This window comes from Lissotriton vulgaris, chromosome 2_1 (genome assembly GCF_964263255.1).
Source record: "Lissotriton vulgaris chromosome 2_1, aLisVul1.2, whole genome shotgun sequence".
In the NCBI taxonomy this organism is placed as follows: Eukaryota; Metazoa; Chordata; class Amphibia; order Caudata; family Salamandridae; genus Lissotriton; species Lissotriton vulgaris.
The window spans coordinates 1,804,347,470-1,804,366,010 of record NC_141687.1 but is presented as its reverse complement, the minus strand read 5'-3'; the positions used below and the strand labels follow the sequence as shown (position 1 = coordinate 1,804,366,010).

At 43.8% G+C, this 18,541-nt stretch overlaps 1 protein-coding gene across 2 annotated transcripts in view; it reads left to right on the top strand.

Moving 5' to 3' along the window:
• The window catches only part of OSBPL5 (oxysterol binding protein like 5), an 841,363-nt gene that overhangs the window by 712,038 nt on the left and 110,784 nt on the right, over positions 1–18,541 (top strand). For both annotated transcript variants that reach the window (XM_086957869.1, XM_086957868.1), the window contains exon 17: positions 7,010–7,146. In XM_086957869.1, the coding sequence (XP_086813995.1) occupies positions 7,010–7,146 (137 nt within the window). The remainder of the gene's footprint in view (positions 1–7,009; positions 7,147–18,541) is intronic.

The following is an 18,541-nucleotide window of genomic DNA, read 5'->3' as shown; positions in this document are numbered from 1 at the left end:
AGGTCCACCCCAGCCCCCCACCCACGCTTGCCCTTCCCCAACTAGGCCGCGCTCATCCATCCACCCCAACAAACATTCCCCCCGTCGCCCTGCAACCCTCAGCCCCAAGACGGTCACACACACCCTCTCCACCCACAAGACATCCACCCCTCCCCCCCCACAAGAACCATAGAAACAGTGGTAAGCACCGTCACCCCCCGCCCAGAACCCTGAAGGGAAAAGTGTGGCAGTAGTGCCACAACATGCACATTTGGGAACCAAAAAATATATAGGAGAAACTAAAAGTAGTACATCAGGAAGAAGCTTCCCGCCCAAAGGGGCACTGGTGCGACCACTGCCAGGCATCAAACAAGGGCATACGCTCGCACCTATTATAATTAGCTGTGGTAGCCAACAAATACAATGATGGACCCAGTTATAGCTCCCAACAGGATGTAACAGCACAAGGTATCACAGGTCTAGTTGCCTCAAGGTCGGTAAGCAGAGACTAACAATATCCGGGGAGTTAGCAATTGAATCGTCAGCCTCCAGGACATCAGGCCCTTTCGAGGCAGTCAGTGCCACCGCCATGAAAGATTAAAGGAATCAGCAGTCAAACCTGAGGTGTCCCAATCGTGTAGCAGCCATCTCGAAACATGCCCCAATCAGTCCTGGTCTTCCATGGAGCACCCAGCGAGTTCGGCGTTGTCCTGACACGGCTGTCGTTTCTCTCGCTGCCAGTCTTTCAGGGCTTTCTGGAGTGCCTTTGGGTCAGTAAAAATTAGGGGTTTCCCTTGTCGAGTGACTCGCAATTTCGCCGGGTACAGCATTGCATAGTCCGCGCCCATATCTCGCAGCTGGCATTTCATAGGGGCAAACTGTTTCCGGGCCTCCTGAACACGAGCCGTAAAGTGAGGGTAAATAGATAAGGTGGATCCCTCATACTGCAAAGGTTGCTTTTCCCTAGCCAACTTGAGCGAGACATCCCGATAGTTCAAAAGTTTGGCTATAATGGGTTGCAGTGGGGCACCCGGCTTAGGTCGCAGTCCCAAGGATCGATGCGCCCTCTCCACCACAAACCTATGAGAGAATACATCACCCCCCAGCAGCTTCTTTAACAGACCCTCCATAAACAACTCCATATTGCCAGTAGAGGTACTCTCCGGAAGGCCCGTGACTCGCAGGTTACAGGGGCGCGAACAGGCTTCTAAATCCTCGGTTTTATCCAGGAGTGTCTGCATGGCCCTGCCCATTTGCCTATTGTCCGTCTCCAGCGTGGTGTGCGCCTCCTCCAACTCGGTAATTCGGCGTTCCGACATATCCTGCCGTTCCACATGTTTATCCAGCCGTTCCGCCATGCGATCCATGCGGTAAGTTAGAGCGTCTAGTTTCGTGCCGATAGCCGTCATGCCTCCCTGTAGATTCTTCTCCATGGCCAGGAGTATCTCCTTCAGGTCCTGTTGTTGCGATTCCTCCGGCATGTCCCCCCCAGCCGTGCCGCTACTCCCAGCGCCATCCGCCGTCTTAGAGTTCTGCCTCGCAAAGGAGAGCTTTGGTTGTGTCCTATCTGAGCGCCCCATGTCAAGGAGAGCAAGTGCCCCGGGCCTCCCGCGCAGAGACACAGACAATGTACGCTTCCCCTGTTTTGTCTAGGCCAGGGAAATCGTAATGGCGCACAGTGTGGGGAGGGATCTGCACAGCAGGAGAGTCAGAGGTGCCCACAGACTCCGCGTGGTCATCAGGTCGTCACGTAGACACCGCACAAGTGGGGGAAGCAGCCGGCTGCCGCTCCCGTTGCACCAGGTGCAGACGCGCCAACCGAAAGGGTGCCAAACACCACTCGCAAGGTCCAGTCACCGGGTCACGGACCGTGGAGCTGATCCAGGTTGTCTCCGGATGGGGCCTCAGGCAGACAAATTAAGTGTAAGGGTGCACCAGCTCTCTTGACGTAGCCCTATCAGAGGGGCCACGGCGCCGCAGTCGCTGAGGTGTTAACTGTAGTGGAGAGTGACACCCGCCAGTGTCCGTTATGTAGTCCGTCCACCGCAAAGTGGAAGCGGGGCAAGAGCAGGCCCCCAACAGTGCGCACAGTCCCTTCTAGGCCAGACTTCTCACAGCGCTTCCGTATCTCAGAGGGCGCAGACGCTCCTCACACCGATCATAGCTCCAATGTACCAGCAAAATCGAGTCTGGAGTCGGGGAAGTGGGGAAGACCCCCTCCGACGAGCGCACACTTCTACTCACCGCCAAGGATATGGAACGCGGTCCGCCCCCCCAGTGCGGGGTCGCGTAGTTCACAGCGCGGAGCACCACTGCTCCAGTGTCGGCCGCGGCTATAACCTAGGCCGTGGTCTCGTGGACCTGTCTCTCGTCACCGCCCGGGCCGTAGATCTCCGCCCCCCGGGCAGGGAACCCAGTCGTTCCACCACCAATGGGGCCACGATGGTCACGCCACCTCCTGGGCACCAAAATGTCGCATTGGAATCCCCAAATGTGCAGGATAATTGAAGGATAGTGGTTCAGAGTGGAGGAGCTCCGGACTCAGGCTGCCATTACGGTTGCCGGCTAGCTCCGCCCCGGCGAAAGACTGTTTTAATGGTGTCTGCACTCCTATACATCAATTAGTTCCCAATTACAAATTCCCTGTTAACTCAGTGGAGAGGTACACGATCTGTAATTAATGATTCAAGCAGGTATTTCCGAATAAATAAACTGGGATCACAAGGTAAAGTCCTCAGAAACTCAGCCAAGCCTGCACTTAAGGCCTTGCATTGGCTTCCAATCCGAGCTCGCATAAAATTCAAATCCCTCTGCATTGTGTTTAAAGCTTTGCAAGGATCGGGCCCTCCAATTCTTAGGGACCTGGTTCGCCCTTATAAACCAACGCGATCCCTTCGCTCGGATGTTGGTAACTTTGTGGTGATACCCAGAGCAAAAAAGGTGAGGTCCGGCGGCCGCCGGTTCTCCATTAACGCAGACCAATTATGGATACTCTACCGCTGCCCCTGCGGAAAGAACCTAACCTAGCGAGATTCCGCAAAGCATTGAAGACTCACCTTTTCCCCCTGTAGGCTTTCTCTTCAGTTACATTTGGTGGTGGTCCTGTGTTTCGTTTTAGCGCTGGGACGCTCGAGGGCAGCCATGCGCTTTATAAATTCCTTTTCATTTCATTCATTTATTTTATTTATTTTATTTTAATTTCTTATATCGCGCTGGACTCAATCCCGTAAGGGAATCTCCGCGCTTTGCCAGCCAGATCATCAACAGAGTCAATTAGATAAATTAGTGGGACTGAGATGCTTCCTGGAAGAGGAGAGTTTTTAATGCCTTTCTAAAGGACAGATGGTTGGTGGTCATTCTCACATCTGTTGGAAGTTTATTCCATAAAGCAGGGCCAACTGAGGAGAATGCTCGGTCTCCCTGTCTGGATTTTTTTGTTGCAGGGGGTTTTAGGAGAGCTTGGTTACTTGAGCGGAGTGACCGGCTGGGTTGATACAGCTCAAGTGATTGAGAAAGGTATTTAGGACTATCCCCATATAAGCATTTGTGGACCGTACAGCATATCTTGAAACTGATGCGCTGCTGTATAGGGAGCCAATGCAGCTCATTCAACAAGGGCTTAGAGGGAGTCCTAGCCGGTACACTCATGACCAGTCTAGCCGCAGTATTCTGGACCACCTGCAAGCGGCCTACTGCATCTGCATTTGCTAACGTCAGCAGGCCGTTGCAGTAGTCCAGGCGGCTAGTAACCACGGCCTGTACGAGTGTCTTCCTATAGGTGTCAGGAAGATACAGGAAGACTCCTCTTAGAAGGCCAATGGTGTGGAAGCACAATCCTGCGATGTGGTTGGTGTGTTCCTTAAGGGTCAATTTTTTATCAATTTTTACCCCTAGATTTTTAACGTGTGGCTTTGATGTTGGAACTGGACCCAGATCCAGTGGCCACCAATCTGGAGACCAGAGAAGACTTGCTTTGCCGAAGAGCATAACCTCTGTTTTTGCAACGTTACATTGGAGGCAGTTTGCGGCCATCCAATGTGTCACTGCCCTCATACCTTCAGCAAAGTTTTCCTTGACTTTAGGGCCAAGGGAGCTGAAAGGGTAGAGGAGCTGGGTGTCATCAGCGTAGGAAACCGGTGTGAACCCATACTTCCGCACAATCTCAGCAAGGGGGGCCACATATACATTAAACAATGTAGGGCTAAGGCATGAGCCCTGCGGCACCCCCTTCGTGAGCACCTTCGAGGTGGAACGGTAGGGGCCCAGGCTAATAGATTGCGACCTCCCGGAAAGGAAGCTCTCCAGCCAGGATAATGCTAAGCCTCCGATCCCCACTCCCTGCAAACGGCTGAGGAGGATGTTATGAGACACGGTATCAAAGGCCGCGGACAGGTCCAACAGCACTAGAATCATGGAACATTTTGATCTTATCAGTCACCGAGAGGAGGGCCGATTCAGTGCTGTGGTTGGGCCTGAACCCAGGTTGTGATTGGTCCAGGCCCCCTGTCGCCTCGATGAAGCTGGAAACGATGGTGTTGAAGTGTTTCTCAGCCAGTTTGCTAAAAAAAGGGAGGAGGGAAATAGGGCGGAGGTTGGAGAGCTCTGACCAAGGTAGGGTGGTGTTTTTGCGTATGGGGTTCACTACCGCTTCTTTCCAGGGTTGTGGGAGTTGTCCTTCGGCAAAGGAGAGATTCAATAGTTTTTGAATAGTGGGGCCTAGAGATTCCGTCAGGGGGAAATCATTTTAGCAGGAATCAAATCAGTGGGGGAGCCGGTCTTCATTTTGCTAATAAGTGTGGTCAGATCTTTTAGAGTTATTTCTGGGATTACATGAAGGGTATTCCCGAGGGTCACCGTTGGGGAAATTTCAGAGGCCTCAGTCTCTAAGGGACCTGAGACTTTCATGATTTTCTTATATATCCCCTCAATTTTATCTTCGAAAAACTGGGAAATTTTATTGCAGAGATCTTGGGTAAAGATATCCGGGCTCTCACAAATTACTGGGTTAGTGAAGGCCTGTATGATTTTAAATAGCTCTCGGGTAGAATTGCCTGCCTCTGTTATTTGGGAGGTGAGACTGATTTTCCTCGCTTTTTTAATGTTTTTATAGTAAGTGGTCATAGCTACCAAATATCGGTCCTTGTCTTCCCCCTTACGTGTCCGTCTCCAACGTTTCTCCAACTTCCTACACCCTTGCTTTTCTGCTTTGAGGGCCTCAGTGTACCATGTTTCCCTCTTAGCTATGGTTGGCTGTTTAATAGTTTTCTGAGGAGCCAGTGTGTTAATGGCTGTCATCAGTGTGGAGTTAAATTTGGAGAGGGATGTCTCGATGTCATCCGAGTTTAAAAGTACTGGCTGCTTCCTGACTTGTGTGAACCTGGCAGGAGTGAGTTTATGCCATGGTCTGCGTTTGATGGGCTGCGTGATAGGGTGATTAGTAAGTTCGGGTAGATGCAGAAAAGAAAAGTCTAGCATTTTATGATCAGACCAGTAGATGTATTTAGGGGGATGACAATAAACGTTAGGGAGGGTAGTAAAAATTAAGTCCAAGGTGTGGCCACCTGTATGGGTGGGACCATTATTACGAAGGTGAAGGCCCAGCAGAGCAAGATCCGTCAGAAGTGCTTTTGTATCAGGGTGGTCTGCAGCATCAATATGAAAGTTAAAATCTCCAAGTAGGATAAAGTTTTCGTTCGTTTTCATGTAAGGAGCTAAAAGTTCAGTCAAGGCTAGGGAGAACCCAGCATTAGGTCCGGGTGGGCGGTATACTAGTGCCCCTTTCCAGTGTACCTTAGGGCTAGCTTTTAGGTGAAAGATCACTACTTCCATGGTGTGTAGCATTACTTGTTCTAGAACCCTAATATTTCATTTCATAATTGCTGGTTCCTTTTGCGCACGTTTTGCTGATTTCTTGGAGTTTCACACCCCCAATTACCATTTTGTTTGAAGTGAGTTGTAAATGTAAGGGGGTGCATAATAGGTTGCCATGTATATTTTTTGAGGTGTAAAGGGCAGGAAGGGGCACGGCAAACGCTAGGGTTGTTAGTAAGAATAATGCATGCTCCCCTTGATGCTTAGTGGGACTTGATTAGAGGAGGGCTCTGAGCCTCTGCTCACCGCTTGACCCAAAGCTCTAGTGATTTTCCCAGGTGGCGATCCGCACCCAACAAACTGTGCCTGTTCTCCCACCTGGTAATCTTAACATTTCAAATTGGCGCTAGCGATAAACCGCCAACTTGGAATAGGGTCCTTAATGAGAAATTCTGAAGTAGCTGACCCTTTAGACCAAGGCCCAACTGGGCTCTGATTTCAGACTGTGAATGTTTTTCACCACTGTCTAGAGATAGTGGTAAAATGTTGAGCCTACCTAATTTAGTTATAAAGGGTACATACTCCTATATCATTTAGGAAGTACAATACCTTCAAATTCAATAGGTAGTGGGGACCTAAAATACACAGGGACATCCTGGACATTAGATGAAGAGGTGCGTAGCTTTAGCTTACTTTGCACTAAAAATGTTCTTCACAAATTTGTACTGTTTCAGGTAGGTGAAAAAAGCAACATTTTATACATTTTGTGAGATGGTTCAAGGCCCAGGCACCTGCTTTGCATAACGTGCGCACTAGTATTATTTCTGGTAATTTCTTTTTATTTCACACTGCGCTCAGAACGTTTCTGCAGTGCCCTCCATCTGTCCCTGTGACCCTAAATAATGGCATGAGTTGGACATTTTAAATTGTAAGACTGAAGAGGCTGAATTTAACGGTGCACTGCGCTTTTACCTTTTTTAGAGTGACCAGGCAGTATCCAGTATGTTTGTTGACCCTTCTGAAGTCATCAGGCTACTGGTGAAGCCGAGTTTAGGGTATATGTTTTATTCCCCTTTTTCGTCACAGCTCCACCCTACTTAGACACATTTGTGCGCACTTATTATGGTTTTTGTAATGCATCTAGACAGAGGGAAGGGATATGTGTTTCATTTAATTAGAATGTATTCCTTTTCAAGCCTATTTTATGTCTATCTTGCAGGATGGAGAGGTGTATATAAATGATATGAGAAATGGAGTGAGAGATGTATTTTGGAACCCAACTAGTGAAATCCGGAAGCAGAGACTAAAGCGCCACATTGTTCTGTTTGAGGAGCAAACTGAGTTTGAGTCTGAGAGGTAAGGTTCCACTCGAAACCAGCATTTGTTGATATTTATTTGAGACATGGTGTGTTCATCAAGGAATGCCAAAGTGCCCTGTTGAAAAGAAAGCGTGCTCCACTTTCCTAGCAAATTTCACTTTCTCGTAGCACCTACCCACAGATAGCACATCCGAGGTAGGTCACCATGTTTATGATCACATTTAAATAAAGTAAAGTTTTTAAATGCAGTTCATTATCCTTAAACAAAATAAAGCTATGTTTAAATCAATGGGTACTTTAAAAGAAGAGTTTGTATGAGAGTTGGCAGTGGTCCCTGGAGCCCAATGGGACCACTGCCCTATTGCAAATGGCTTACTAGACCAACTAAAGTGTCTGTACGTTTTCAATGTTTTCGGTTGCAAAACATTCACACATACCACTGCGAGTCGCTATTAGGAAATGATGTCCTTAACACCCCCTTTCCTAATACCGAATTCAAATCTATTTTATAGTTCAGAAATAGGTTACCAAATCGCAAAATATGGTTCTCAACATTCAAAAAGGCTTTTTTCCAGTTGGAAGCGCGAGCTAAAAAATCCATGTACATCTGATCCCTGCTATATGCACACATACCATCCTTTTCTGCATACTGTATTTTTTCATTACTTTTTTAATGTAAACCTTTTTATTAGTAGTTTGATGGTATGTTCAATTATTGTAATCCTACCTGCATTGCAGGACAAATATCGTGCTATCTTTAATTTCCCCCACCTTTATTGTAAATGTGTCCTTTGTGGGACAAAGTCTGTTCTGATGGGGTATTCTCGGTGAGGTAGCTATCTTTCAGTTCTACTGTAGCCAACCAATGTCTGACAAAATGATGTTTCTGAGCAGAAGAATCCATTTAGTTGTGAAGTATCTATGAAGGGTCAATAAATGCTGCTGTTTTAAAAAATTGGGCAAGCCCCACCTTTTTCCAAATAGAAACATTTTGGTTATGAAGCTTCAGTATTGATGTGAGCCTACAAGGTTAATTACAAAATAAAAACACCAACAACATATTTAACCACGCTTAAATGCTTTGGTAACACTGCAATAGCACCTTAATAGCGGCAGATAAAACACAATTAGGCGCTGCGGGTATCAATGATAAGATGAGGAAGAACATTTGTCCAGTGACACTGCCAGAGGTGATGGCATGGGCCACTACATCCATGCTATTCTGAGATAGCTGTTTCTGGGGGACCTGCTCTTTATATACTATTCAAAACATATCCACAAGTTATCTATATTTTCTCAGGGGATACAATGTTCTCAGTGCAGCAAGCAAATACATTTCTGTTGCTTGTCGTGCACGAAGACTGCTGGACAAACTCACTTTCATGATTGCATTGAGGTGTCACTTGCATCATTTGCATAGTATTAGTGGGATTGAATGATCCCGTTGCAGTGACAGGTTTTGGTAACTTCTTCCAGAGCAAAATTCTGTGTTGCTTGAGTACATTGAAATAATTCCTTCTGGTGCTGTAGTTAGTTCCGTAGTGACATTCACACAAGTAGTTGGACTTATTATCAGAATGTAAAAGGGAGATTTCAATTTTGCCCTAAATAAAAACAAATATTCACATTGACATTAACGAGTATGAGTAATAGTACTTGTAGTTCCACTTCACATATGGATAAATGCAATTCTCATGTGTTTGGTTGTAGATCTTCCCATGTGCCAGTCCCCTCCTGTATGTGAGGAGTTCTCAATATGGACAAGCGTGAATAGAAATCTGCTCGCAGAGCTCTATAATTTAGGTGTGATGTGGGAGAGGCAAGGGTGAAAGGATGGAAAATGGAGAATTTATACTATAATGTGAGCGAGGGAAAGGGAAAATTATCTAGGGAAACAGAAAGTGACATGAAATACAAAGATACACATATAAAATAATAAGTAAATTGCAATTCACAAAAGTTACACCCACATCTATAAGAACTATAAGGGAATCATATCTCAACCAAGGGAGGCATAGAAACACGCCATCAGCTGAAACGCCTAAACAAAATACAGATAAATGGAAAAATGTCAAATAACCGAACATGTTGCAGATACCAGTAGACATCAAATTGTAAAAACATAAAAAAATAAAACTAATGCTCATAAAATGGGCAAAATACGTTTTCCCATTACTGACACACAAAGAAAGCAAACGGTAAACATATTTTTAAAAACATTGAAAATATAAAATAAATACAATTAATTTTAAAAAATGGCCATGTAACTTTAGACTTTGCAGGCAACCATATAAATCACAAATGGGGAAAAGTAAAAATAACAACTGCATATACTTAGAAAAGGATAAATATGTACATTGTCACTGAATACAAAAAAAACCTGACCTGATATGACCTGAATTAGCACTGCTCTGTACACATTTAAAATCACATCATAACATATTTCATGGCCCAAAAAAGACACACAAACGTACACACACTATCTCATAGAACACACAATTGTAGTTGAAGTCTGGCTCCACGACATCTCACAGCACAAGGAGTGTGGATGTATGTATGTGCTTCCACTTGTGATGATTGTCAAATGTTTAATGTTTTCTTCCTGTGATGCCGGTTTCCTATTCTTTTCAATTTGTTATTATTATTAGCTTGCTCGGGGTTCTTTGCTATGTAGAACTGTATTTGGCGAATTTACACCCAAAACAGGCCATAAAGATGGTAGCTGTAAAGCGTCAGTGATGTTTTGAGTTGTAAGCGTCCCCACCCTATCATGTAAGAGGGTGGACACTCCTGCTACAATGAGTGAATATGCTCAACTACATATGGGTGGAGATTTATGCCCAGACATAAGATTAACTATACATTATACAGATCTCCGGCTGTCAATTTACTTCGCAAAATAGACCTTCTATATTTTAGTCATCATCAAAGTCTCCACCAATAGAACTAGAAAGTGTGCGAAATGTAATTAGAGTGCTAGTCAATGAGACTTTCTACTGTTCTATACCATATGATGTTTCTCTCCCTCCTGCTTGCTTGATCTCCAAGTACTCAAGGATTCCCACTGTTGTCTCAGACTCATTGGGCTAATCGCCCACCAGACATTTAATCAAACTGAGAGGGTGGTAACAGGGATTCCACCAGGAAATGATACTGCCCTATTGGGACTTCATTTGATGGCAAACATCCTTTCAGTGTTTCCTCCCCAGCAATGAGGCAGCAGCACTTTTGCCAGAAATAGCGAAGGAGCAGCAGTCCAATTGAACGTGACTGGTTCACGATGGTGTCTGGTAGAGTTATGTCTATCAAGGACGACCATGGAATGTGTGTCAGGCATTTATTGTAAGATAAGCGTTGTGTCCCTAACGTATTGGGAAAACCCTCCACAGTATGTTAGGGAGATTAGACATGTGGGTACTGGCAATTTATTCTCGCTTTTCTGGTACATGCCCAGTTCCCAAAGTTGATGGCAAAACTCCTCTAACCTGCCAGTGTGATGGGGGACTCACATCCACCACACTCACCAATAGAAAATCAGGTTGACAAAACTCAGGCATGTACCCCTATAGCTTTCAACACAGACGAAAGGAGATTAGAACTAATACCAGGTGGGCATTGAACTGATTTCAGCATAGTTTTATGCACATCTTGCCCCAGTGATATTCAGTGTTGTAGCCCCACCACGCTGTGCTTTGCTGTTTTGCTACTCGTCTGGCTGTGGCCATTAAGTTTGTAGTTGCGGATAGCACAGTGTCATGCATGATTCTGCTAATAACATGGCAATTCAGGTGTTCGTATAGATTACAGAGGCAACTATACAAGAATTAAGCAGGCCACCAGTTCCACACATTTCCCTGTCTTGTCTGTTTATTATGTATAGATACTTTTCCTCATATAACACTAGTGTGCCTTTCAATCAACCCCACTCTTTTTCGTGATCTAGATAAAATTGCTATTTCAGCTTTTTCATTCAAATATGTGTAAATCATATAGAACTATCCCCCAGATCCATCAAGAACCCATTTTGCTATTCCTTATTAGCGAAAAATAACGATTCGCTAATAAGGAATAGCAAAATGCTATGCATGAAGAAATCACTAAAAAATTAGTGATTTCTTAAAATTCCTTAATTGCGAGTCGCAATTAAGGAATACCTCCCCATTCATTCCTATGGGCCAAGAGGCCCATAGGAATGAATGGGGAGGAATTCTCAATTTGCGATTAGCAATTAGCTAATCGCAATTTGAGAATGCAATTCCAAGGGTGACGGGTGTCCAAAGGACACCCTGTTGCACCCCTTAAATTGACCTGGACACTGGTATTGCGCACACACATGTCCTGAGGACATGTGTGTGTGTAAAATACAACTTTGAAAGATGCACTTTAGTGCATTTTTCACAGTTTTAGCTATTTACCATGAAGTTTAATTTCACGGTAAATAGCGACCCCTATCAGCGAAATCGCTAGCTATTTTACATTCATGCATTGCATTTAAGGAATCTCAATTTGAGATTCCTTAAATGCAATCGCAAATAGTGATTTATGCATTTGGGATGATGCATCCCAAATGCATAAATACCGGTTGCAAAGGGGCAGATTCTGAGAATCTGCCCCTTTGCTAGCGGATTTTAGCTTAATGCATCTGGGACTATGAGCTTCTTGTCCGGAAATGTTTTTTGCGAAATAAATACAATCTCGGTTGCAAATATCTATCGTTGTGTTGCCTCAAATAACTTGCATTTACATCTCTTTCAAAAAAAAGTATTTTCATAAAATCTCACTCTCTTAAATTGTGTTCTCTCCCACGACCCTGGTCCTACCTTTATACAAAATGGCTGTTTTTTCATTAAAATACATTATGAGGTACATTTCTTTGTGTGGAATACATTCACTAAATTCATGCTGTGGATTGCCTAACTTTAGCACCCATTTTGATATACTTTTTCCTAAATTTTGTGTTTTTACAAAATAACAAGTAGCCTAAATCCCTCACTACGAAAATGTTCTTGAGATTTTTGAGAAGCCTGGCAGTGTAGGCATTTTATACAGTGCCATTACAAATCTCTTGGCAAATTAATGAATCTTCATCAACATCTGTAACCCCAAATATGGGGTGAGGATGTGGTCTAACGGCTGGGGCGGTTGACCTGAAATCTGGGAAACCGGGTTCGAGTCTCAGCAATGACGCTCAAAATCCTATGATTCTGGACAAATCACTTAATCTCCCCATGCCGAACAAAAACGAATGTGTTCTTGTGTAACGCAACTGGTGCTAATGTAAAGCGCTCTGATACACAATACCTTTGGGTCAAGTTTGCGCTATATAAAACTCAGAAAAAAATAGTATATATATATATATATTACCTACTGGCGGTCGCCAGTAGGTATATATAGTTAGGACCTAGTTACCCTAGCAAAATTCCGAACATTCTGTTGGAAATAACCTTGGCACCGATTGAGGGATCTGCCTGTAATTTTCCTTAAATGTGCCTCGCTGCGCTCCGCTCCTTCCCTGAAAGTTTCGGGGGGATTCGTCAAGCGGGGGCCGAGAAAAAAGGGGGGTCCCAAAACGTGTTTTCCCCATGTTAATTTCCATAGGGACATTCTGACAAGGCTACAGCTCGAACGGCTGAACGGAATTATACCAGATTTGGCAAAATGGTAGGGACTGGTATGCAGCAGTGCCTTTTGTATGTTTGGTGTAAATCCCTCCAGTAGTTCTTGAGAAAATTGAATTTGAAATTTTTCAAATGGCATTTTCTATGGGACCTTTAGACATGGCTAAAGCCTGAATGGCTGAACGGAATTACACCAAACTTGGCAAAATGGTAGGGACATGTATGCAGTAGTGCCTTTTCTATATTTGGTGAAAATCCCTCCAGTAGTTGTTGAGAAATTGAATTTGAGCAAAATATATATCTATATGCGCTCAACATTCTATTGGGAATAACTTTGGCGCCGATTGAGGAATCTGTGTGTAATTTTCCAGAATTTTGGCCAGCTCTGCTCCGCTCTTTCCCTGAAAGTTTCAAAATGACATCACTGATGACATCACTGATGACATCTCATTTGACATCACTGATCACATCACTGATGATATCATTCATGTGATAATACGATGCACCTCCTCACACTCTAATATAACCTTTGGTACACCCAGTGTTAAATACAGACTACCATTCTTGAAACTATTGACACACCAATACCAGTTACTACATACGCACTCACTGATTCCTAGGTCTACACACACATTCACTCATTCACCCATAGAATCACTCATACATACAGTCACTCATCAATACAACACTATCATATGCACTCATACACCTATACAGACACTCACACACTGCCACTCATCAATGGAGTTACTCACACACCTAGTCAGACATGCAAAGAATCAATCACACTTCCATTTCCTCAACTATACAGTTATACACACAACACCTTACTTATTCAAACATATACTAACACATGCTTACTCTCTTATACAATCACTGATACAAGTACACAATGATCCATATAGCCACTCGCACATTCACTGGCTCTCATGTATAGTCATTTATATATGCCAACTCTCACATGCACTGTGTTTTACATATGTACTTACTTGCACATGTAGCACTGAGATATCCATTCACTCACCAACACACCCATGCACACAGTCAACCGCCCATATAGCTGTTTCCACATGCACTCTTGAACTCATACACCTAGTGAATCAACTGCTCACACATCTATGCACAGAGTCACACACCTCCCAGCCACAGACACTCAGTCTCCCATTCAAATACTTGGGCAACCAATCAATAACCCATATAGCCACTCATATAGCTACTGATCACACATGCAGCAGCTTACACAACAACAGACATACTGATGCACACATTCAGACAGTTTAGTCACTAACCCATGCATTTAGTAAGACACATTTAATCACTCACTCATACAGTCAGTCACGCACCTACTAAATCCTTCATCCAGACCCTTATACATCCACTTATTCTTCAATACGTAAAACATTTAAACATTACAGAAACACACAGTCAATGGATGATGTCATCAGTGATGTCGTCAGTGATGTCAAATGAGATGTCATCAGTGATGTCATCATTGATGTCACTGACCATGTCATGAATGATGTAATATGTGACATCATCAGCAGTGGATTGCGGGTGCGCGAAATATAGTTAGTACAACTAACTATATAGGAGCAATTTCAATGGTTTTTTAAATGCTAATTCCTAACTATATAAGGCCTAAAACCTATGGTTTTTTAAGTGAAAAAATATATATATAATATATATATATATATATATATATATATATATATATATATATATATATATATCAAAGCTCCAAACTGCCCCCAGGCAGAGATGCACTCAGAAGGAGACTCGCTGTGAAGGCGTTTAAACAGGTAAAACTGCTCTGCACACCAAACTCGGCCACAGCAGGATGCCGTCTGCAGCCTGACGCATTTCAGAGCCCTTCGCTCTTTCTTCAGAGGCTCGGCATTACCATGTGCCCTGACACACCCACAATTTAAATACCCTCCAATGGGCTAGCTTGAATAAGCAAAACGCACAGTCTTATGAACTTTGTAGTGTGTGTCCTTTATAAACAATCCTGGATGGATGCACATGTAATTTTCGCGAGAAACGCACCAACCTGTGAGGACTGGGTGTCACGGGGCCTGGTATCCCTCCCGGCCTTGTTTGCGAGACGCTGACTTTGGATTTTAATATACCGATGTGCGGAGGCCCATCAGAGGGCTGAAGTGCGCCCATTTAGGGTCAATATTGGCACACTACGAGATCCAGAATTCCCTGTCCATCAGAGGGCGTGACACTAATCTAGATTCCTTAAAGGAGGTGTGCCTGTGTAAATAAGATCATGTCGAGCCTTTGAGAAAGAAGCGTCATTGCTTCAAAACGCGTCACGAGTTATCGACGGAAGCTGCGGAAGCTTTCTGCACATGGGTGGTATTTGACCTAATAAAAGGACTTGTTCCAGTTCAGTGTCCGTGTGCGTTTCTGCCAGAGGGGCAGTTTGGAGCTTGATGTGTGTGTGTGTGTATATATATATATATATATATAATAATTATTTATCATCTGAGTTTGATCAAAGTGATTCACAATCGTTGGGACAATTGTATGTTTAGTAAATAAATTACATAGATGTACCTTTTATCAGCAAGGTATTGTAAGAACAATTAAAATTGATTTCAATATATAGACACATGCATATCTTTCATTTGCCAATGTCCTTAAGAGTACCTACTTTCTGCCTTTATCTCCAGATAGTCTCTACCTTCAGGCTTCATCTCAATTCTCAAAGCTGAAATTGGCGACAGACTGCAAATTTGCCTCTTCCTCTACCAAGTGGGTTGCAGGGGATTAATAAACCACTATTGTATAATACTCGGGGTGCCTGATTACGAGTGCCACTTGTTAGATGTGATGATGATCACCAAGGTGTTGGAATTTATTGAGTGCCATAAATATCGATTCTTTTTTTTAGGAATAATATGGAACAACATGCAGATGTTAGTGATTAGTGCACCATAATCTAAATGTTCCGGTAATTAATAGAGCATTTTTCGCATGTAAAATTCCATCATGTCTGTCACTTGCAATCAGTCTTTAGAGATTTAAAATGAGTTTGAGACATACACACTGCCAGCAAACAACAGACAGGGACACTGACATTCTCTTCTAGGACAATCTATTAAATCTTGCCTGAAACATGGTCTACTGGGGGCAAATACACTGTTTTCTTGTATTCTCTTAGAAGTAATGTATTTATTTATTTATTTAAGAAAGGTATTTGGGTAGTGCAGACCAAGACACAAATAGAGTGAGGTGTTTCACAAGTAATAAAAAAAGCATAAGCACAGTAACATCATAAACAATTGAGAAGAGCAACTGGTTTAGATTCTAGAGAATTCAAAGTAATGTGTTTTTAGGTTCTCTAAGAATGCCAGCAGATGTGGGTACAGTTTGGTTTATTCGGTAGTTATTTCCATAGTCTTTGTGCTTGGCAAGAAAAAACCTGTTTGAGAGTGTTGGACCTTTTGTTTTTTGGCGGGGATTTTCCATAGGAGGCTAGAATTCCCTCTAATGTCTTCACCTCTTGAGGTTCGCTGTCAGGTAGCTGTAGCACTTTACAAGTGGTTTAATTCTCAACCATCCAATTCTCTGTCGGTGAGGCTGCTCCAACTAACTCCAGCAGGTAAGAATTTAGGAGGAGCCATTTATTTACCTATTTTATGGTTAAGTACGATAAAGATACTGTTTCTTTGCTAGCATTTGAGAACACATTGCTTTTTCTTAATGCAGGATGATGCATGTTAAATATCATTCATAATGGAATGCACTTTAATCTTATGAAATAAATGATTATTGCAATACTTGTAGAGGAGGGACTTGTTGCTTGCTGAGTGGTACGGTATTACATCTTAACTGCAGTGTTCACTCAAAGTCCTAACCTGGCTCTTGTGAAACGACAGAAGGACTTCATGTCATTTTCTTGTACAGAATCTATCAAATGTTAAGGAGACATATAGTATTGCTGTGAAGTGGCAAAATTAACATTTTGCAAATCTGATATAGAACTAGGCTAGATACAATTTTTTATGACTATTTTTCAACTACCGCTTTGTAAATTTCATGGACAATACTGCCACCCAAATTTAAGAATTATGTTTATCACGATAAACAGCAAAGTCAATATTCTTCTTCACAACTCATGAATCCCAGGGCACTCAGCGGTTTATTGGACTCAAATGATAACAATAAAAACCTTTTACCTTTGATGCCCTGGGATGGACCCTACTGTTGGACCCAAACTAAGCACCAAGTACACATCGTTAGCCCTTGATCCTCAGGGTAGTGAGGCAGTGCGGTCAAAGGCTGACTCAGGGAAAGTTAGCCGTGAAAGTTCAAAGAATGGAAAATAATTCTAAGCAACTACAAACCACAATGCCACTCCTAGAAAAGCTACTCCTATCTTGCTTACGTTGACTGAGGTGGTGGGGGTGAGACTTGGGTCTACATCATGCATATCATACCAGTTGGTAAAGTATTGCTCAGCCAGTGCTTTTATTTAGCAAGACAACTTTAATCAAAAGATACAACTAAATACTACACAGGGGAATGCAAAGGGCAGAAGGCACATAGTTATGTCAGGCGAAGACATAGTGGTACAGAGCCAGCTAGTACCAGCTTCTGCTTACAGATAGTATTACCATATTAATACGCCAAGCTGCAGGAGGGTTTGTAGGCTTCATTCTCCATTCACACTCACAAGGCTGAAGTTACAAAAGAAAAAACAACAATTGATGGACGGAATGTTGCACAATGGCAAAACATTCACCCCAGTCACAGATCTGGGTTTAATGCATTGTTATTTTGCTCACCACACCACCCCAGTTCAGACATGGCCATATGCAAATCATTCTTGACCCTGTGCCTCATGGGGGCAGTCCAACCCGAACTGCCAAGCCATGTTTTCCCTGGACCGGAATCAAGCATCCTAGCACCGGTTTCTGGCTATCAGCCGTCATCAGCCAGGATAGCTTGATTCCAGTGGCATGGAGAGCACGGGACTCACGTCTGAGCATACCCGTCCCACTCGGGGTGACAAATGCAAAAACAACAATTGATGAACGGAATTTTGCACAATGGCAAAACATTCACCCCCAGTCACAGATCTGGGTTTAATCCATCGTTATTTTGCTCACCACACCACCCCAGTTCAGACATGGCCATATACAAATCAGTCTTGACCCTGTGTCTCATGGGAACAGTCCAGCCCGAACTGCCAAGCCATGTTTTCCCTGGACCGGAATCAAGCATCCTAGGACCGGTTTCTGGCTATCAGCCGTCATCAGCCAGGATAGCTTGATTCCAGTGGCATGGAGAGCACGGGACTCACGTCTGAGCATACCCGTCCCACTCGGGGTGACTTTGCAGGCTGATTTGCATATGGCCATGTCTGAACTGGGGTGGTGTGGAGTGCAGAAAAAGATAGATTTAGGCCCAGGTCTCTGTACTGGGGTGAATGTATGACATTGTTCTGTATTCTGTCCATCTACTGTTGTTGTTGCATTTGTCACCCCGAGTGGGACAGGTATGCTCAGACGTGAGTCCCGTGCTCTTCACACCACTGGAGTCAAGCTATCTTGGCTGATGACAGCTGATAGTTAGAAACCGGTCCTAGGATGCTTGATTCCGGTCCAGGGTAGACATGGCTTGGCAGTTCGGGCTGGACTGTTCCAATGAGGCACAGGGTCAAGGCTGATTTGCATATGGCCATGTCTGAACTGGGGTGGTGTGGAGTGCAAAAAAAGATGGATTTAGGCCCAGATCTTTGTACTGGGGTGAATGTATGACATTGTTCTGCATTCTGTCCATCAACTGTTGTTTTTGCAG